The 22,674-nt window shown below is 44.0% G+C and overlaps 1 protein-coding gene across 1 annotated transcript in view; it reads left to right on the forward strand.

The window, feature by feature from the left end:
• RNF115 (ring finger protein 115) overlaps positions 1-22,674 on the forward strand; it is a 51,511-nt gene that overhangs the window by 2,045 nt on the left and 26,792 nt on the right. The window contains exon 2 of the mRNA XM_073322637.1: positions 20,050-20,108. Coding sequence (XP_073178738.1) covers positions 20,050-20,108 — 59 coding nt within the window. The remainder of the gene's footprint in view (positions 1-20,049; positions 20,109-22,674) is intronic.

Raw genomic sequence — 22,674 nt, forward strand, 5'->3', positions numbered from 1 at the left:
ACTGTTTTTTGCCCGATATATGGGAATATCTGGATATTCTTTGCTAAAGGGGCGCCTCCCAGGCGCCACCTCTGTGCCCAAGTTTCCCCACCTGTAAAATTAGGATAATACCTACCTACCTTCTGAGAGAGCAAGTTTAGGAAGATTGTGAGGCTCTTAAAGTTTGTGATGCGCCTTAAGGTTTTCAGATGAAAGAAGCTAATGAAGAGCAGGCTGCTGCAGCAAAATCTCAATGATCTGGACCCTGAAACAGGGTGATGTCCTCCAGTTCCTGGGAATTTCGTAACTGGGGGGCACCCTTCAGTTATCCAGACTGATTCAGCGTCCCTCTGACATTTAGGTAAACGAGGGAATGCTGTGCTATTCTTCCCCTCTGCACAGTGAAGGGAGGTAAGAGGGGGGCCTCAAGGAATTTTTTTACTTTAAAAATCATTCATACATGGCATGAATGATGATCCCGAAGATTTCTCTAGCTTATGTCACAGGTAGCTCACACCTCTGCAATTGCATATAGTCCTGTTGAGACTTAGCTTGTCCATCCAAAATGCAAATTGATCATGTATCTCTCTGCTTCCAAACCCACCCTATGTCCCCTCAAGTGTAGCTAGTAGCCCTGCCTTCTGGTATTTTCTCTCTCCCTCTCCCAAATCGTGTTCAGCTCCCTCTTTAGACTACTTGCCTCTGTTGCTGACTTATGCAGTTTTCCCTCCAATGTTTCAACTGTCCTTTGTTGTAAAGAAATGCTGCTCTAAATTGCTCACGACCAAGTCTCTTCCGTAACTGGGATTCAGGATTTCCTGATGCCATTAGTGCATTTTTTGGTATTGGAACTAAAACTCCAGGCCTAGAACATCAATGCATTTACGTGTCACGTTGTTGTTTGACTAGTCACCGTGTAATACCCACGAAAGCTTATGCCCAAATAAATCTGTTAGCTTTTAAAGTGCTACCGGACTCCTTGTCATCTTAGCATTGGTTCCCTTTTTTCTTTTGCCCTGATGTTGTATATATCTATCAGCTTTCCTACCCAGGCCCCTTTATTTCTAAATCAGAGTCTTCAGTTTTGCTCTGCCTGGGCATTATTGCTCCTGGACTCTTTGTAAGGCTAATGGTTTGACCTGGATTTTATTATTATAATTAGTAGCACCCAGAACCCTAATTGGGATCAGGGTTGCATTGTGCTGGGAACCTGTCATCTCCCCCTCTATGGGCACAGTGTTGTGCTCTTGAAGATTTTCTGTCTTCCACCCCGCAGGTGTCTGCATTTCAGGTATTCCTGAGGATGATACAAACTCTAGAAATGTGAGGATATTATTACCCATACTTTATAAATAATATGTTCAGGACTTGTACCTGCCAAACCAGTAAATCGTTTCACCTTTTCAACCTCTCCACTACAGGGGTGACAACCTCTTTATCTCCCCCTGTTCCGGTGACGCACCTAACCTGATGTGAACCTACTTGAGTTAGGGGCCACCCCTCTTTCAGTCAGCTTCTCAAGCAAGGGATCTCTCGACAGAGTCCCAGGCAGCCACTAAGGCCCTGACCTGCCTTGTCATGTCATATTTCTGGAGTAAGACTCTTACACTCTTCTGAAGGCCAGTCATCATGAATCAGCCTATGTTTTGCAATCTCTGGTTGAGGCAAACTTTCCTTAAGGAGCATGAAACTCGGAGGATAACTCCTTAGTTCTAATGATGCTGTGACACTGATTCCCTTTGTGGCCTTGGGCAAGTCACTTCCTTTCTTCATGCCTCAGTCTCTCCATCTGTAAAATGTGGCAAACATTGGTTTCATGGGGTGATGGGTTACTGTTTGTAAAGGGCTACATTAGGACTTGCTTTCAGATCTCTGAATTATCCAGTAGAAGTCCATGGACCTGTTTATCTCCAGATAGGGTGAGATAGCTCAAACCAGTGACTTGGGCCTGGTCTACACCCAAAACTTAGGTCGACCTAGCTGCTTCACTCAGGGCTGTAAAAAGTGTCATGCCTTGAGCACCGTGGTTAGGTTGACCTAAGCCCCGGTGTAGAAGCAGCTGGGTCGACGGAAAGATTTTCCCTTTGACTTAGCTACTACGTCTTGTAGATTACCTGCTTCGATGGAAACCCCCCTTCCATTGCTGTAGTCTATGCTACCCTGCTACAGTGACCCAGCTGCAACATTCTAGGTGCGCTGCTGTAGCGCAGACGTGGCCTAAGGCTGAGAGCTAAAGACTGAGAGTCAAGACTTCTGTTTCCAGCTCTGCCAGTAACTTTCTCTGTGAGACCTCAGGCAAGTAACGTCTCTCTGCCAGTTTCCCCTTGTAAAATGGGAAGGTTTTGTCCTGCTTTGGTGTGATTCTTAGATTAGGATAACATCATCTTAAAATAAAAATGATATCTGTTGAGAGAGATCCTGAGATTGCTTACATAGCGGGGCAAGGAGGTAATCCTTTATACTAGGAGTAACACTGCTCATCACACAGGATTGAAAAGTGTGAGGCCATCGCCTCGTTTTGAAGCAAGTGTACAACTTCCATCAGTGTTTATTGCTTGGACAGGCCCTGGGTAAATCTCCCAGAATGCCAGTGGGAAAACAGATTTCGATGCCATGCTGATTTTCAATGTAGTTGTGAATTGTTCTCTATTCAGCAGCAGGGTTCTTGTGATCAACTGTATATAAAAAATATTTAAAATCCACTATTCCCTTCTCTGCCTCCTTCACCAAAAAAGAGAGGGAGAAAGGTAAGCAATCCTTGAACAAACCACATTTATACATGGCTGGAGCTGTGCTCCTCCCAGGGTGTCACGTGAAGGCTGGCTGTTCACTGACAGGCACAGAAAGAGTTAACTGGGATGTTGGATCTCAGTAGTAATGTTTCCATAGCTTCTGTAGCATAACTGCTGTGCAAGTCACCATTGGCTGAAGGTGGCCTGGTTTCATTTGGAGGGGGGTAGAATAAACCATGTTCCTTGGCTGCCATTTCAAATCACGCTTTCTGCTGAATGCTGCAGGTGCAAGTCAGGTTGCAGCTGCAGCCCAGCGGATACATTTTTATTTTAAGGTAAAGGGATAACTCATCTTGATTAAACACAGCACAAGAGAGAAATCAGGAAGGCTTTTCAGAATTCCAAGTTAAATATCTGCAGTGAAGCGAACTGCTGCCATATGCTTTTTAAAAAATGTTCTTCCCCCAATGGCCCATGTTACAATGAATCTGCAACTTGCCCCTCTCTCAGGTCTTCTGTGATCCTGATCAGTTAATGTCGTCAAAAATCTCATGGCCCTTTTTGTCAGGGATAGGTGGCTGACCCTGGCATCTTGATCATCCCCCAGTTGTAGTCGGAAGATATCAAATCTCTGCAGTTTCATTTATGTTGGGGGGGTGTGAGAAGGGGGGGTGAGAGCTTTCTTTCACTTAACATTTCTCCTTGTAAAGCACTTTGAACTCATCCAAAGTACGCTAAAGGTTACTGCTAACTTCCCATCCTGAACTGTTGTTTAGGGTTGCAGTGCACTGTTAAACAGCTGCCACATGGCATTGTCTGCATTTTAGTGGTGGATTAAATCATCTTGGTGTATTAGTTCTTTTAGTGCTGAGAATATGATCAGCACTGCGTAATTCAAATACACAGAGCAGTCGGTATAAAATGTTGGCCTCATCGATACTACCTCTATAACCAAGTCAAGGGTATAATGTGATTGCCCCTTGTATTGGTGACAACACAGTTAAAATGTGTAGTGAGGATAGAATCTGCATCCCTATAAGTCCTTGTATTTGGGTAAAATCCTTGTGAAGACAAGGCAGTCTGTAGTTTTCACACAAGTTAGCAGGCGAAGTTAGACTTATGAGGGAGCCTGGGGTTTATCTTGACTTGCTAACTCATATGAAAACTGCAAACTGTCTTGTCTTCATTAGGATTTTGCCTCATAATAGCTAACTTGAGTTATGTCACACCCTTTTTCCTATTGAAGACCTACCTCAGCTGGGCTAAAACAGTGGAGTGTCCAAGCGTTTAGCTTTATAACAGGAATGGAGTCAGATCTTGTGTCCCCTGATTCAGCTTTGTTGGTGGGGCAGTACTCTCTTTTGGGGACTGAAAGATGCTGAAGGAAAGTAAGCTCGTTACCCCTCTTCACATCAGAATTGTAAAGTAGGAAAATGTACTTTTTCAGACTTCCCCAAAACTGGCTTCCAATGTTGTCGTCAAAGTAGATTTTAATTCCGCAGCCTGGAATCCCAGTGTGAAGTTAAAATGAACTTTTGAAATGTTTTCCATGTTAAACCTGGCTTCTTATCATATGAAAGAATGAAACTTTTTTACTATATGCAGTACATCAAAGTTATAAGGTAAATGCGCTAAGCAAGAGAGGGATAAGTCCTATCTAATCTCATCCATGTCAGATATAGGAATAAACTGGTTGATTCTCTTTAAAAATTCTGTGACCCATATGCCTTAAATGAATACAGTCTGCCCTGCGTTGGTTGGCGATAGCTTTGTGTAGGGAACCCTTTTCTAGTGGATACCTGAGAGGAATAAACTTAGAGGAAAAAGACTCACAAGCTGCTCAACTTAGTCCATCATGAACTGGCATCTTCCTTTTGAGCTGGACTCTCTTGGCAGGTTTTTCTTTCTGGTTCTAATGTGTTTTTTCTTTCAGAAGAATGCCTGTAATAAAGGCTATGCTGAATGAGAGGCATCTGTACCATTTCTGCTGTGTTTCAGAGTAACAGCCGTGTTAGTCTGTATTCGCAAAAAGAAAAGGAGGACTTGTGGCACCTTAGAGACTAACCAATTTATTTGAGCATGAGCTTTCGTGAGCTACAGCTCACTTCATCGGATGCATACCGTGGAAACTGCAGCAGACTTTATATACACACAGAGATCATGAAACAATACCTCCTCCCACCCCACTGTCCTGCTGGTAATAGCTTATCTAAAGTGATCATCAAGTTGGGCCATTTCCAGCACAAATCCAGGTTTTCTCACCCTCCACCCCCCCACACACAAACTCACTCTCCTGCTGGTAATAGCCCATCCAAAGTGACAACTCTCTACGCAATGTGCATGATAATCAAGGTGGGCCATTTCCAGCACAAATCCAGGTTTTCTCACACCCCCACCCCCGTACACACACAAACTCACTCTCCTGCTGGTAATAGCTCATCCAAAGTGACCACTCTCCCTACAATGTGCATGGTAATCAAGGTGGGCCATGTCCAGCACAAATCCAGGCTTTCTCACCCCCCCCCCCTTTTTCCCGGGGACGGACGGACTCACTCACTCACTCTCACTCTGCTGCTGGCAATAGCTCATCCAAACTGACCACTCTCCAAGTTTAAATCCAAGTTTAACCAGAACGTCTAGGGGGTGGGGGTAGGAAAAAACAAGGGGAAATAGGCTACCTTGCATAATGACTTAGCCACTCCCAGTCTCTATTTAAGCCTAAATTAATAGTATCCAATTTGCAAATGAATTCCAATTCAGCAGTTTCTCGCTGGAGTCTGGATTTGAAGTTTTTTTGTTTTAAGATAGCAACCTTCATGTCTGTGATTGCGTGACCAGAGAGTTGTTATTAGGCCCTGTGATGGTGTCCCCTGAATAGATATGTGGGCACAGTTGGCAACGGGCTTTGTTGCAAGGATAAGTTCCTGGGTTAGTGGTTCTGTTGTGTGGTATGTGGTTGTTGGTGAGTATTTGCTTCAGGTTGCGGGGCTGTCTGTAGGCAAGGACTGGCCTGTCTCCCAAGATTTGTGAGAGTGTTGGGTCATCCTTTAGGATAGGTTGTAGATCCTTAATAATGCTTTGGAGGGGTTTTAGTTGGGGGCTGAAGGTGATGGCTAGTGCCGTTCTTATTTTCTTTGTTAGGCCTGTCCTGTAGTAGGTAACTGCTGGGAACTCTTCTGGCTCTATCAATCTGTTTCTTCACTTCCGCAGGTGGGTATTGTAGTTGTAAGAAAACTTGACAGAGATCTTGTAGGTGTTTGTCTCTGTCTGAGGGGTTGGAGCAAGTGCGGTTATATCGCAGAGCTTGGCTGTAGACGATGGATCGTGTGGTGTGGTCAGGGTGAAAGCTGGAGGCATGTAGGTAGGAATAGCGGTCAGTAGGTTTCCGGTGTAGGGTGGTGGTTATGTGACCATCGTTTATTAGCACTGTAGTGTCCAGGAAGTGGATCTCTTGTGTTGACTGGACCAGGCTGAGGTTGATGGTGGGATGGAAGTTGTTGCAATCATGGTGGAATTCCTCAAGGGTTTCTTTTCCATGGGTCCAGATGATGATGTCATCAATATAGCGCAAGTAGAGTGGGGGCTTTAGGGGACGAGAGCTGAGGAAGCGTTCTAAATCAGCCATAAAAATGTTGGCATACTGTGGGGCCATGCGGGTACCCATAGCAGTGCCGCTGATCTGAAGGTATACATTGTCCCCAAATGTGAAATAGTTATGGGTAAGGACAAAGTCACAAAGTTCAGCCACCAGGTTTGCCGTGACATTATCGGGGATAGTGTTCTTGACGGCTTGTAGTCCATCTTTGTGTGGAATGTTGGTGTAGAGGGCTTCTACATCCATAGTGGCCAGGATGGTGTTATCAGGAAGATCACCGATGGATTGAAGTTTCCTCAGGAAGTCAGTGGTGTCTCAAAGGTAGCTGGGAGTGCTGGTAGCATAGGGCCTGAGGAGGGAGTCTACATAGCCAGACAATCCTGCTGTCAGGGTGCCAATGCCTGAGATGATGGGGCGCTCAGGATTTCCAGGTTTATGGATCTTGGGTAGTAGATAGAATATCCCAGGTCAGAGTTCCAGGGGTGTGTCTGTGCGGATTGGTGATCTTCCTGATAACACCATCCTGGGTGTGTGTGTGGGGGGGTGGAGGGTGAGAGAACCTGGATTTGTGCTGGAAATGGCCCACCTGATGATCACTTTAGATAAGCTATTACCAGCTGGACAATGGGGTGGGAGGAGGTATTTTTTCATATTCTCTGTGTATATATAAAGTCTGCTGCAGTTTCCACGGCATGCATCTGATGAAGTGAGCTGTAGCTCACGAAAGCTCATGCTCAAATAAATTGGTTAGTCTCTAAGGTGCCACAAGTACTCCTTTTCTTTTTGCGAATACAGACTAACACGGCTGTTACTCTGAAACCTTTTATTTCTGCTGTGCTCAGTTTAGGTTTGAATAAGTAATACCTGCAATATTAATTGAAAAGGTTGAACTCATCTCGGACCATTGAGGCTCAGCCTTTCTGAGAGTGCGTTGCAGGCTAAAATTTCTGCAAAATTGTACAGCTCTGAAATATTAATTGGCGTCAGGATACCCTTTTAATAGAAATGATCCCAGGGCACTTTACAAATGTAGGCCCTGATCCTGCCCATGTTTAAGGTGAATTCCCATTGACGTGAACACGAGTAGTGCTATTAAAATGAATCGGCTTGCTTGTGCTTAAAGTTAACTGTGTGTGTGTGTGTTTGCAGGCCCTCCCCCTCTCCCCATGCAGCCTCCTCTTGGGTGAACATGGCCTCAGTTTTAGCACCAAGAAGTGATGCTGCTCAGCAGTTTAAAAGAGGAAATGAATAATACCATAACCAACTAAAACGAGAGGAGAACTTTAAGTAGGCAAAGAATACTCACCTGTGTTGCAGGCTGGCCAGGACACTGGGTTAGAACACCTATTACTCTTCTCCCTCTAAGATAGTTGGCTCACAATTAAAGGGCAAAACATACTTCTGTGATGTGTTTCTCCATTTGAAAGAATTTTGCCATACAGAGTACACCAAGGTACATAAGGGGTAGCAAAACCATTACAGCATTGAACATACATGTAAAACATGAAATAAATAGGATATAAATAGGCTAGACTATAAAGTAATAGCAGTTCGCTAATGCTGTGGCTCTAGGGAAAGGTGGTAGAACCCAGCAGGCTCCCGCATTCCTGCATGTGAATTGCATACATTTGCATATTGCTACAAATCTGCAAAGCTCTCGGTACTGTATGAGGAAGAGAAAAAACACCAAGGTATCGAATAACCATTGTTACAAAGTTCAGGTAAATGCAATTGTTCCTTCCCTGCAGTGTAGCTGAAGAGTCCATACAATTTTATATAGTCAATGAAGCTATCCCAAAATCCTCTGCAAAATACAGTTACGGAGCTAAATAATAGCAGAGAAAGAAATGAAGGGGTACAGGAACAGCACAGTAGAACTGTGTTCAGGATACATGCAGGGAGCACAGTTCAGATAGTAGGAGCTACAGAAGGGAAAGATACTAGGTTTTGTTTTTGTTTTTTCTTCTCCCCAAGATGGGGAAATTGTTTTTTGTTAAGGCCAGAAGGGAACATCATCATCTAGTCAGACTACCTACATATCACAGAAATTATAGAATGTTGTATATACAATAGATTAAAAAAATATTTTAAAATTGTTCCATTCTAAGTTGCCTGATAAGTTCTTGGCATAGTTTGAGTAAACAGCTCAAACTGTAAATAGCTGGTATGTCTTCCTTAGCTGCTGGCTAAAAATGTTCTTGTGCCATGCCTGTTACGCTGGTATGTGGGTGCCATGTTACTTCTAAAGTGCACTAACCTGGCTATTTAGTGGCCCACAAAAAATGATTTTGGTGGCTCAACTGAATTCCTAGTGGAAAGGTGTCTACATCACTAGAACTACTGCAGTTGAGGACAGTCCCAACAGGCTGGCCAAAGACTGAATAGACCACAGATACTTGGCTACCCTGTAGGGGACTGTGCTGCATGTCAGGATTGAGACACATTGATCATGTGGAAGAAATGTGGGTGCCTGGATCCTTTTTGTGCATAGATAAAGTGTTCAGATATTCATCCCACATATACCAAAGGAAAATTTAGCTTTAAATTCCCACATCGGACTGTAGCTTGCTGCTTGCCCTGGAAGATAAGGAGAGGAAAAGAAAATAGACTGTCAGTGACCTCAGTAGAGTGGTATGAAGGTTGTATATCTGAGCGTCTTACCCTCTGTTTGGTGTTAACATGGCTAAGAAGCCCGCATGTGTCATTCCAATCCCGTTTCTCTTGATTTGCCTACTTCAGATTGAGAATCAAGGCAAAAGGAAGGTTCCAGATGAAACACGTATTTGCCCTTCAGTTCCGACTGCTTGAAAATAATTGGGGTTGGACACTTCTGCACAGTTAATGATGAGCTGGAGGGACAGAGGGCCCTTCTTAGCACGACTGGCCATATTGGGAAATGCAAGAATTAGAGCTGATTGGTGTTGACGGAAGGATGGCTGGGTGCTCTGAGCAGTGTGCTTGAAACCTCTAGGCTTCTTGGCAAAGCTTGCTGTCCCTATCCCTTCCCTGTTGTGGCTCAGTCCTACCTTGGAGATGGTGTACTCAACCACTGTCGGAGGTAACAGCAGGGGATTCAGTTTCCACCTGAGAGTACCATGAAAGGGGCCAATTGTGATCATGGTGCTTATGATGCAGGGATGGGACTGAAACCCACCAGGATCAGTCCATGTGAGCTGTTGAGCAGTTATTAGCGGGCAACCTTCAGTCACCCCTGAGCTAAACACTGAGCAGTAACTTAATGACGAAAGGTTCTGAATCCCTGAGCCATCCAGTGCCTCTTTATTCTTCCAGCTTTCTAGGAGAGTTTTTCAAACAATGGATAGTATTGAAAACAAAGCCATTTGTTTAGTGTAAGAAATTATTCTGAAATACCATACACAGCTCCACTCATCTGTTTTGTTCCATTGCCGATTTCCCCGTCCCACTTTTGTTATTTAATTCAAATGCTGTATTTATCTCTGTTTGTATCCTGCAAGTAATAGTATATTAGCTTTTGGTCAAAATGCCTGTAGTCACATTTCTCGAACTGACTGGATGAAGAAAAGGGCTTCCAAAAATGAATAGGGCCACAGGTCTTAAATCTGTAAATCCTAGTCTTTCTGCACAATTATGATATGCACTGTATTGCTGCATCATGGACTCCGGTTTTACTATAAGAAGAAATAATCAGCCTAATTTTAAAGATGTTCATCCTAGCATCTTCTCTGAGCAGAGCTCATGTCTGCATCAGAGTCCTAAGCAGAACTTTATCTTGAGGTCTGTCCTCTGGAAAAGAACCTCTCTGCATGCATGTCCTTCACTTGGGCTGCAATGAACTGCACAGCCAACTGAAACGCATCAGGACTGCAGGCCTTGGGGAAACAGCAGCGTTGGTGATGACGCGGAATGGTGCTGATTTAGAAAACCTTTGTAACGTGGTGATTTTAACAGAAAATCAAGCAAAGGATTTTAAGCAAAGCCGAGTGCCGTGCTGTTTGCGTTGAGCTGGAATTTGGCATTTGTTTAACATGTAGCCACATTTTAAAAACTGGCTCTTGTGTCTGGGTCCCTCCGTTGTTGGGTTACCAGCATAGACACAGTGGGCCTGAGTTTTTGAGAGTTGCTGAGCATCCACAGCTTCAGTGATTTAAGTTGCAGCCCAGCACCTTTTGAAAATCTGTCCCTAGGCATCTCAAGTTGGGATGCCTGAAATCTGGGTGCTCTTACTAAAAATGTGACTACAATGAGAGGGACACATTTCCTAAATCAGGGCCATGAACTTATCCGTTCAGCTGTACAAAAACCACCCCTCTTATCTCACTGCCAACTTAAAGTAAAGTTTCCTTGTCCCTGAAACATTCATAGATATTAAGGTAAGAAGGGACCATTATGATCATCTAGACTGACCTCCTGCACAATGCAGGCCACAGAATCTCACCCACCCACTCCTGCAATAAACCTCTCACCTATGTCTGAGCTATTGAAGTCCTCAAATCATGGTTTAAAGACTTCAAGGAGCAGAGAATCCTCCAGCAAGTGACCCGTGCCCCATAATGCAGAGGAAGGTGAAAAACCTCCAGGGCCTCTTCCAATCTGCCCTGGAGTAAAATTTCTTCCTGACCTCAAATATGGCGATCAACTGAACCTGAGCATATGGGCAAGATTCACCAGCCAGATACCCAGGAAAGAATTCTCTGTAGTAACTCAGATCCTACCCCATCTAACATCCCATCATAGGCCATTGGGTCTATTTACCATGAATATTTAAAGATCAATTAATTGCCAAAATCATGTTATCCCATCATACCATCTCCTCCATAAACTTATCGAGTTTAATCTTAAAGCCAGATAGGTCTTTTGCCCCCACTGTTTCCCTTGGAAGGCTATTCCAAAACCTCACTCCTCTGATGGTTAGAAACCTTTGTCTAATTTCAAGTCTAAACTTCCCGATGACCAGTTTATATCCATTCGTTCTTGTGTCCACATTGGTACTGAGCTTAAATAATTCCTCTCCCTCTCCAGTATTTATCCCTCTGATATATTTATAGAGAGCAATCATATCTCCCCTCAACCTTCTTTTGGTTAGGCTAAACAAGCCAAGCTCCTTGAGTCTCCTTTCATAAGACAGGTTTTCCATTCCTCGGATCATCCTAAGATGATGGATGGATACATCCTTCTCTGTAGCTGTTTCAGTTTGAATTCATCCTTCTTAAACATGGGAGACCAGAACTGCACACAGTATTCCAGATGAGGTCTCACCAGTGCCTTTTATAACAGTACTAAAACCTCCTTATCTCTACTGGACATACCTCACCTAATGCATCTCAAGACTGCATTAGTTTTTTTCACGGCCATATCACATTGGCAGCTCATCGTCATCCTGTGATCAACCAATACTCCAAGGTCCTTCTCCTCCTCTGTTACTTCTAATTGATGAGTCCCCAGCTTATAACTAGAATTCTTGTTATTAATCCCTAAATGCATGACCTTACACTTTTCACTATTAAATTTCATCCTATTACTATTACTCCAGTTTACAAGGTCATCCAGATCTTCCTGTATGATCTCTCTAAATTGGTCTCTCTCTAAATTGGCAATACCTCCCAGCTTTGTATCATCCGCAAACTTTATTAGCACACTCCCACTTTTTGTGCCAAGGTCAGTAATAAAAAGATTAAATAAGATTAGTCCCCGAACCGATCCCTGAGGAACTCCACTGGTAACCTCCCTCCAGCCTGACAGTTCACCTTTCAGTATGACCTGCTGTAGTCTCCCTATTAACCAATTCCTTATCCACCTTTCAATTTTTATGTTAATCCCCATCTTTTCCAATTTAACTAATAATTCCCCATGTGGTACCATATCAAACACCTTACTGAAATCTAGGTAAATTAGATCCACTGCATTTCCTTTGTCTAAAAAATCCGTTACTTTCTCAAAGAAGGAGATCAGGTTGGTTTGGCACGATCTACCTTTTGTAAAACCATGTTGGATTTTGTCCCATTTACCACTGACCTCAATGTCCTTAACTACTTTCTCCTTCAAAATTTTTTCCAAGACCTTGCATACTACAGAAGTCTGGGTGCTCTTAGGAAATGTGTCCCTCTCATTATAGTTACATTTTTAGTAAATCAGGGCCATGAACTCATCCATTCAGCTGTACAAAAACCACCCCTCTTATCTCACTGCCAACTTAAAGTAAAGTTGCCTTGTCCCTGAAAGATAACAGAGCTGTGGCTCTGTCAGACCAAGAGAAGGGCTGAGTTCCAGAGTCTAAGAGCCCCTCACTGTGAACACCTTGCTAGCAGCAACTTCCTGTTAAAATTAGGGGCTTGAGTCTCAGGTGCACCATGGGAAAGGGAGGAGGAGTGTCTCTTCAGACTCAATTCAGCACATGCCCAACTTCAGGGGCAGAAGTAAACCCATTAAAGTCAATGGGATCACTTGAATGCTTAAAGTTAAGCATGTGTTTAAGTACTTTGCTAAACTGGGGTTTCATGTAACTTAAAAAGGATATCATGGAATCTCAGGGCTTGAGTCTCTACCCATTAGATCTTCCAGTCCCCTTGTCTGTCTGTTCCCTACGTCACTTGTTCAGTTGCTTAGTCCAATCAAATAATACTCTGTATTTACGCTCCTAGAACATCATATTCTTCAGAGCATCCTTGTAACACTCCTGAGTCAGCCCCTCTGGTTCTAAATACCAGGAAATTGAGTTAAAATACACACCCCACAACCGTGACTCTGCCCTCTTTGAGCGATGCTTCAGCCTGCATCGATGGACATCATAGCGCTTGGCTGAAGCCCTTTGTAGATCCATCTTCTACCCTGAATAACTTCTAAAATTATTGTTTCTGCCAAGGGGCAGTGGGTGGCAGACATTAGCAGAGATCAATCCTGAGGTCAGTTTGGGGAGAATCAGAGCCATAGTTTGAACCTGGGGTCTGTGCAAGAAAAGTTATAAGAACCATAAAATGTTGATACATTAGTTTTCAGGGGGGCTATATCTTAGGAGTCCCTTACTCAAACAACTTCAAATTTGGACCATAACCCTACAGCAGGGCCATAGGAGGTACAGCGATTTTTACCCTAAATAATGATCTTCCTCCTAGTTGCTGATATCCTAGAATATCAGGGTTGGAAGGGACCTCAGGAGGTCATCTAGTCCAACCCCCTGCTCAAAGCAGGACCAATCCCCAATTAAATCATCCCAGCCAGGGCTTTGTCAAGCCTGACCTTAAAAACTTCTAAGGAAGGAGATTCTCCCACCTCCCTAGGTATCTTCAAATACTTACAGATGGTTACATGATCCTACTTGCTTCCACCCTCAATTGTTGCTTAGTCTAGCTGTACATATTGGTATTTAACTCAAATACCTGCTCTGCACAGAACTGAGCAATGCAATTCTTCTTTCAAATGTACGTGTCTGCTCTCTTTAGCGTCCCCATATTATTATTTTTTTGAACTGATGCCAGACTTTCACAGGTGCTGAGCGCCAATAATCCAGGGCTCCTTTGAAAATCCTGGCACTTATTTAGCTACCTAACTGAGACCTGAGCTCTCCGTTAAAGCTTTTCCCCTTATGTCCAAGCAGGAAGGACAAAGTTGTAAAGGTTCATAACTGATGCGTCAGTGTAGAAAATAACAAAACAAGATTAATCTGTGGAGGGTGGAAGGGCTTGTGGCCCTTAATAAGGGCTCCTAGGTGCTATGGTAATACTAATTATAAATAAATATATGGGAAATCATTAGAAAGGTTCGATCAGAAGGAAGAATGTGGAAAGCAGTTATGTTGACCCAGACACACAGGACTGTAAACTGGAGTATGCAGTGTGACAGCAAAAAGACCAGTGAAAACTTTGAGGCTGCACCCATGAAGGCGTCACATGACAGGGCAGGGAGGTATTTGTCCTCTGCTCTATAGCTCTGATCACCTCACTCCTGGAATTTGAGCAGGTATTGGACACCAAAAGGTATCAGGAATTCAGAGGAGAGCTGAGTGATGCACTGTAGGGAGTAATCGTTTTTTGCAGGGGTGGCCAACCTGAGACTGAGAAGGAGTCAGAATTTACCAACGTACATTTCAAAAGAGCCACAGTAATAAGTCATCAGCACCCCCCCCCCCCCCTCTGCTCCCAGAGTCTTCCAACCCTCCCAACCCTGATGATCCGCGCCTCCCCCGTCCTCCCCGTACCTCCCGATCAACTGTTTCATGGCATGCAGGAGGCTCTGAGGGGGGAAGGAGTGAGGGCATGGCAGGCTCAGGGGAGGGGGCAGGAGGGGGTTGAGTGGGGGCAGAGCCGGAGGTTGAGCAGAGAGAACCCCCCGGCACATTGGAAAGTTGGAGCCTGTAGCTCCAGCCCCAGACTCGGTGCCTAGACAAGGAGCCGCATATTAACTTCTGAAGAGCCACATGGGGCTCCAGAGCCACAGGTTGGCCACCCCTGCTTTGTTGGATGGACTATACGAAGTTAGAGTTCTCATCCATCTCTGACGCATATGTATCTTGTTTTTCGTCTGGTGCTCCCTGTAATGCCCTGTCTGGTTAGCAGAACTCTTGATGCCTAAAATACTCTCTTGGTTTGTGTTTTGTAAAGATTCCTGTTGGGTTGTTGGCGGTCTTCCTGGGAGGTGGATGTAGCCTCTAGCATGTGTGCTCATAACTTCTCTGGACACTGCAGACCTACCAAGCAGTGTTCTGGCCTGAAGCCTGAATGTGCAAAAATGTCCTAAACGTTTAATTTTCTCCAGTATGCGCTCCACTGATAAACCTTGTTCAGTTTTTTTTAGAAGCATCTGAAACAAGGGGAAAAATATTAGCGATTCTTGGATTAGATTTCAGTTGTTGCTTATGGCTAAACTAGTTCCATGAAACCACTAGTGAGATGTAAAGTAACTTGATCGTTTCCTTGACCTGTTTCATATCTACCTGAATACACATGGAGCTCAAGAATATGGATGACTGTATGCTGCCAAATTCAAGCTTGAAATTCTATTCCTGAGTCCTGGGAATGTTCCTTATTAAATCACTCTTCAGCGTGGTGGGGGCAGAGGAAAAATAATCTTCAGAGACTGCATGGTTTTTGGTGATGTCTGCCACAAATTGAAGCAGACTTATGATGCTGGAGCAGAACTAGGCCACTTTCTAAATAAGCTTTTTAAGACCAGGAATTGGTAGGGGGAATCACTTAAATGCTTTCCGTTCTCTCATCAGTATTCTGATGGGGACTGGAGAAAGGCATTCCCCACACCTCTAGTGTAAAAGCAGATCCCAGAATGTTTAAGCTTGCAGCCAAATTTTTACCCCTGTCATTTAAGGGATAAACAGTAACTTAGGCTGTTTTATGAGGTCACTGCCTGTTTTTCCTCAGGGTGAACAGCTTATTAGCTTGCCCTCACGGGAGCCAGGTTTTGCCACAAAGTTGAAATGCTCTTTGTTATTTAAAAAGAAAAGGAGGACTCGTGGCACCTTAGAGACTAACAAATTTATTCGAGCATAAGCTTTAGCTGTAGCTCATGAAAGCTTATGCTCAAATAAATTTGTTAGTCTCTAAGGTGCCACGAGTCCTCCTTTTCTTTTTGCGAATACAGACTAACACGGCTGCTACTCTGAAATTTGTTAAAGTGAGTTTTAAAATTTAGAAAACATTCAAAGGTTGTTCCTTAGCCCATCTGGGGTAAACTTGGAAAGTAGAAATCTGGACTATGACCACTAAATGTATAAAGGACAAAAAACGCTGGCACAAATTGGCACCCAAGGCTGGGATATTTAAAGGGGTCTAACGACTTAGATGCTTAGCTTTCCTTGACCATCAACAGAAGCTGGGCGCCTGACTCCCTTAAGCCTTGAAAATCCCATCCCTAATTGGCAGTCTTCAAGGAGAGGCTAAGAACTGGAAACCTGATCTTGTCTCTAGAGGAGGCTCCTACCATGTCAAATGTGGGACTTGGGTCAGCATAGGGGAAGCTGCTGTCTGCGTTGGAATCTCTCTGTCTGTCTCTGAGGCTGTCAATCCAGCGCACGTCACAAGTGCTCAATTCTCTTTACAGAACAGTACTTAAATACGTGTGGTGGGTTTTTTGTTTTTTGTTTTTTTAAAAAAAGTCTGTTCTAATGCCATTGAAATAGAATGGATTGATTTGTAAAGAGACACCGATGGAGATAGTTGTTCTTCATGAAGTGGAGTCTTGCCCCTGTGAGAGAGCGAGGGCGAAGGGATACACTTGCATCGGACAGCTTTCAGGATCAGGGCCAAAATGTCAGTCCTGGTTCATGTATAGTGGCATGCCTCAGCCAAGAGGCTAGACTGTGATATTGTGACAAGCCTTCGTCCATCAAATCCGACTGATGTTCTTATAGAGTCTCAAATTGCAGCGTGATCTGCGTTTAGACTGTCTGAGAGCCCTCTTGGAGTATAATTTATCATATTAAACTGTTTCAGAACTTCCCGTCCCTTGTCCTGACATGCAGCATGTTTTCCCCCACCCTCAGTATCTGACATCGCAAACAGAGTCTGGGTATGTTTCCAAGGGGGTTTCAGATTGAAGATGAATATCAAAGTACAACTGCTTGCACAAGGTTTTCAGACCATGCATGTAATGGGCCTTAATGTATACTGATATTTGAGGAAGTCAGCGTTTGGTGGAGGCTGTGTATGTTAGGGGGCATTGCTGTATGTAGTGTCAATGAAATATCTGAAAGATCGCATTGTATTAGCATTGACAGATTGCTTCTATTTGCCGACCTCTGCATTTTTTTAAAGTGTTGGGCTTAAGGGACCAGATCCTCAGCTGTTGTATAAATCGACATTGCTAGGGAGCTGCGCTGATTTACCAGTTGGCATCTTGTGGGCCAGATCCTCATTATGTTTACTTTCTATTCACAAATGCATGGATTGCCCCGTGTGTTGGTATAGAGTGTGATCTCCTAGCTTGTCACAGATGATAGCAGGTGTGTTCACGTTCTCAGGGCAGATGCCATCAATGGAAGTGAGGTTGTTTATAGAGGAGGCAGGTTTTTCCAATCACTTTGCTTTCCATGCTAGCATCACCTGAGTCTTGCCTGGGTCCTCCCCCCCCCCCCCCGGGAAGTTCCTCATTGCTGATCTTCAGCTGGGTATTGCGAAAGCTGAGAAAGTGCTCTGTATGTTGACGTAAAGGGGATGCAGAGCTGGGGATGCTTTGCAGCCTGTGGTGTCTACAAGCTTTCCTGACGGCTTTGCATGGCTGCTGGATAAGATGGGGGAAGAGTACAGAAGTCTACCGATCATGACGGTGGAAGTGGAGAAACACTTTCCCATAATGAGCTGGTGGGTTTGGTCAGAGAACCATTTTGAGACATCTTTATTCACCCCTGCAGGCAGGATGGGAGTATTTGGTGATCGGCAGTGTCAGATGCTTCAGGAAGGTCCAGCAGGGTGGGCATGGGTCTATACAGACAGCAGGAGGGTATCCGCCAAGGCAACATGTGTTGTGTCACTGCCATACCCTTCCCTGACGCCCGTGTGATGAGGGGTCCAGATACAGGCAACTGGCATTGGAGCGTATTTGTTGTTTTTGCTAGCCTCTCGCTCGGGAAATGGAGGGTGGACACTGAGCGGTGCTTAGTGACAGCTCTCGTGTCAGTTGAAGGGAAGGTTTGCAGGACTGGGTCCATGATCAAGCATAACTTGAGGCAGAAAGTCATGGAAAATCATTGTGGCTGAGGGATTTTTCATCAGTTGCGGGAGTATTTTCAAAGTGGCCTAAGGTTGAAAGTCAGTGGAAATTAGGCCCCTGACTCCTTTTGCCCCCTTAATTTTTTAGGCCAGCCTTTACCTTTCTGAAGGCTTCATGCAAGGATCTCAAAGAGCTTTACAAACATTAATGAATTAAACCTCATAACCTCCCCACCCCAGAGAAATAGGGGGCAATATTGTCTCCATTTTACAGGTGGGGACACTGATGCCCAGGGAATGGAAATGTTCCCTTTAGATCATGCACTCTCCCCAGGGCTCCCAAAATGGGAGCACAAATACCCAGTCATTAGAGGAACTCCAGCCACCTGTATAAACGAAATAAGTTGAGCTCCTATTTCTTCCAGCACATGGACTAAAACCTGCTTTTTAAAATCTTTCCTATAATGGATGCATCCATTAACTTTACATTGATGTCTTTAGCAGGGTGTTTGCCTAAATTCATATGACTGGGGAACCTCTAGATTCCCAAATTCTTGAAAGTTTTGCAGCTGCACCACTGGAACACCCACCCCTGGCTCTTGCATAGATGGTGACATCCGGGAGCTACGTGCTTCTGGTCTTGCTGCTTCCTGCCTTGCGTACAGAGCACTGAGAAGGGTGATGTCATGGTTGAGCTTGCAGTAGGAAAGGTGGAGGCATGAGCCCCACGGTTAATATTTTGGGGGTTTAAAGGCGTATAGGTCTGTGTGGCCATTCAGGTAAGGGGGCAGGGCAACATGCAGCAGGAGACAGACATGAGGCAGTGCATTTAAAAAATTCCCAGCCCAAATAATTCAGGCTTGTAAAGGGACAGCGTAGCCGGTGAGAAAACAGAATACCAGGCAGAGCTGGTATCTGGTTGGTGGACTGAGTGAATCCAGCTCATTCCTCTTATCTCCTTCTATGAAAGTGGCTTTAAAAAGAGATGACAAAGCTGTTTATGCTCTGACTTTGATAATTACAGAGTGACTAGCCTGTAAATTCCTAGCAAGGGCTGTCTTTCCTGCAGTGCTCGCTACAGGAGGGCCAGCACAGCGGCAGAGCTGTGTTTGAAATAGCTGCTTTCTGGCACCTCTTTAACTGAAGTAGCCTTTTCTCTGTCACCATCGCTGTCAATTGGCAGTTGAAGTCGTCTTCACCCGAGGCCTGTTATCAAAGTTCCCAGCGCTTCTCGGTAGGCTTCTAAAGGGCACTCTTCTTAAATGGAGTTATCCAGGCTGGTTTGCTGCTGATAGATAAAGACCATGTTCAGGCGGGTTGTGGCAGAACATCCAGACACCACTGAGATACCAATGCTGAGCTGTGGAATTGCTCTGTAAGAAGCAGAAAATCTGCTTTCTAGTTAAACTACCCCAGTGAACATCTCCAACTGATAGTTTATTATAATCTACTTTGCCCTTCCCTAATGTCGATTAATCTGAGACTAAGCATTTTACACCAAATCATAGCACCTTTGTGACTTAGATAGTCTATTCACTTGATGGATGAATAAAATGGATCACATGAGTGACACAACCAAAGGTCCTAAACAAATAAGGACAATCAGTCTAGCTTCTTCCAATTCTTCCTGTTCTAATAGTATACAGTGTGAAGTGATATGGATGTAGAATCTCTTTAACTGTTGGGTTTTTTTCCCCCTGATCTCAGCTGGGAGCTGCTTTCACAAATATAAAGGACTTCAAGAATGTCAAGCCTAAACTGAAAGGAGGTTGCATGGTCTACTGGTTAGAGCAAGGGGTTGGGAGTCAGGAAACAGAGGGTTTTATTTTTCCAATTTGCCACTGATCTTGTGTGACCTTGGGGAAGGCACCTGTCGGACCCTCAGTTATAAAACGGGGAATAATACCCACCCTTTTTAAAGTGCTTTGAGATCTTCTGATAAAAGATGGCACGAAGGTGCAAAGTCTATATTTTTATTGTGGGGGAAACAAAAATTCAGAATCACACACTCTGTGTCTCTGAGCTTCACCTTGGGCACTGTATTTCCTGCCTGCATCTGCAAACTGAGCATAATGTGGCTAAAGACTTCCCTTTTCTCTCTTCGTAGGAGTACATTTGCCCCAGATGTGAATCTGGCTTTATTGAAGAAGTGACAGATGATTCCAGGTATTGTACATACTCATGAATGTGTGAGGTCAATTGCTAATATATATTTGTAATCAGTTTGTAAGTGGTGTATTGCAAGGCATTTAAAGGCTGTACATAAAATAAGGGAAAATGGATGCAAAATTAAAACAGGACCTATTTATGTCAACTGATAGCAGTGACAATTATAGAACACTTATTAACACAGAGTAAAACAAACGTTATTGTGACACTGGAATGATATTGACAAGGAGAACTTCAAGGAAGCCCCTTAATAAAGTAGTGGAAGTTGTGAGGTTAGTCTGTGCTTGTGTCCAGTAGATCCGTGATTCTCAACCTTTTTTCATTTGTGGACGCCTACACAAAAATTTGAATGGAGGTGCGGACCCTTTTGGAAATCTTAAACATGGTCTGCAGACCCCCAGGAGTCCGCAGACCCCCAGGAGTCCACAGACCACAGGTTGAGAACCACTGTGGTAGATGAGTGTTCTTATGGATTTGGGGATATAATTGTTAATGCTAGTTAGGCAAGTTCACTGAGAAGAGATTGAAACCTTTGTGGTTGCAGGTATGAAGGTTAAGAGTACCTTTTCTCTCCATTTAAGGTACTTTAATTACTGTAGTGTCTGAGCACCTCTTATTCTTTAAAGTTATTTATCCTCCCAACCTCCTGTGAAGTGGGGCAGTGCTGTTATTTCCACATTACAGACACGGAACTGAGACACAGACACTAAGGGCATGTCTACACTAGCACATCACAGCTACAGTGCTGCGGCTGTGCTCCTGTGTCACTGTTGTGTAGACGCTTCCTGCTTCAATGGAAGGGGTTTTTCCATCAGTGTAGTTATACCACCTCTCGGAGAGATGGACTGTAGGTTCAATGGAAAAATTCTTCCATCTACCTAGTAGTGTCTACGCTGTGGGTTAGGGCTAGGGATTAGACCTAAGTGACTTGCTCAGGCCACAAACAGGGAGTCTGTGCCGGAAGACAGGGTTGAACCCTGGTCTTCCAGCTAGCTCCCTAACCGCTAGACCATCCCTCCTCTCTAGTAGCAAAGCTCAGCAGAAGCCATATTAATGCTATAAATTTTCCTGCACTAATACTTCCTTCTTATGGGCTGCTATAATTAAGAGTAACTGTTTAAGTATGGATCAGGATTAGAACTCGAGTGCGTTGCTGTGACACAGACTCCCTTTGTGGCCTCAAGAAAGTCTCCTCGTGCCTCTGCTTCAAGTTCTCAAACTTTTAAATGGGGATAGTATGTAATGGGATTGTTGGGAGTGATTAATATTTGAGCACTATAGAGCTGCTGCTATTTTGTTAATGGAAACTAATTTGGTGGTCGGGAGCTAGCATCGCTATGTACTAATTTAGCACTCTTCTGGCAAAAATGTAGGTGAGATGGAACGTCGATTTGCAGCACAAATCCTGACCAGGTTTTAGGTGGAGCAAAATCTTGGTCTAGTACTATATAATATGGCTTGATTTAATATTCCACTTAATAGTAATGATGGCTTAACTCATTATGTAGTGCCTATTTCAAAGATGTTTTGTATTGGTGAGCTCTTTGGAGATGTGCAGAACTTTATATTGTGTGTTAGTTGATTTTACATGGCTGAGTAATCATGTTTGAACAAGACTCCACCTTTCCTCTGATTGCATAAAGCAGGCTATGTGTCCTAACGCTCTGCTCCTTCTAATGTGCTAGTTGTTAGGATTTAAATACAATTAGCAGTTTTCATCCATTGATCTCAGCGTCTTATGAAAGAGGAAATTGAGAGACTGTGCCCAAGAGGTCACAGTGATTTGGTAGCAAAGCCAGAAATAGAAGCCAGCTCTATTGATTCACAGTTCAGTTCTTTATCCAGTGGAACATGCTGCCTACAGACAACTAGGGACTGAAAAATATGCTCGTCTGGCACTTACTATATTCAGGCCTGAGCCACTGCTGAGAAAGTTGTGCTATTTGGAGTGGGAGTGGTAACAATGTTAAAGTCTGATATTTTAGGGCTCCCAAAGCAGGAAAGCCTTGAAACATGTTTCACTGGAAAGGTGTGAATCACTGTCCCTTTTGAACACAGATATTCCTAGCAGTTAACCAAGGAACATGAAAATGTAATTACATGAAGCCCAATGTTTTTTGCTTGGCTCTGTGGTTAGGAATGTTTGCCTTGGAACAGAGTAGCCCTTTCAGTGTTGTGAGCACCCTTCCCTGAACAAACACTGCAAAATGACATGGTTTGTGTTGCAGTGCTAGGCACAGGAAGCTTTCAGTTTCAGTTTAGTAGATGGGGGGAGGGGACAAAGTGCCAGATATCCAAGATAAACCAGTGAACTGCTCTGAACGGCTACAGTGAAGCACAAATGCTAATCTAGCGCCTGAGGGAAGTGTGTTTATACTGGAACTGCTGAATGCTAAACTAAACTCGACATTAGTGAGGCCTCATCTGGAGTACTGTGTCCAGTTTTGGGCCCCACACTACAAGAAGGATGTGGATAAATTGGAGAGAGTCCAGCGAAGGGCAACCAAAATGATTAGGGGTCTGGAACACATGACTTATGAGGAGCGGCTGAGGGAGCTGGGAT

Source organism: Lepidochelys kempii, chromosome 24 (assembly GCF_965140265.1).
Source record: "Lepidochelys kempii isolate rLepKem1 chromosome 24, rLepKem1.hap2, whole genome shotgun sequence".
Lineage (NCBI taxonomy): Eukaryota > Metazoa > Chordata > Testudines > Cheloniidae > Lepidochelys > Lepidochelys kempii.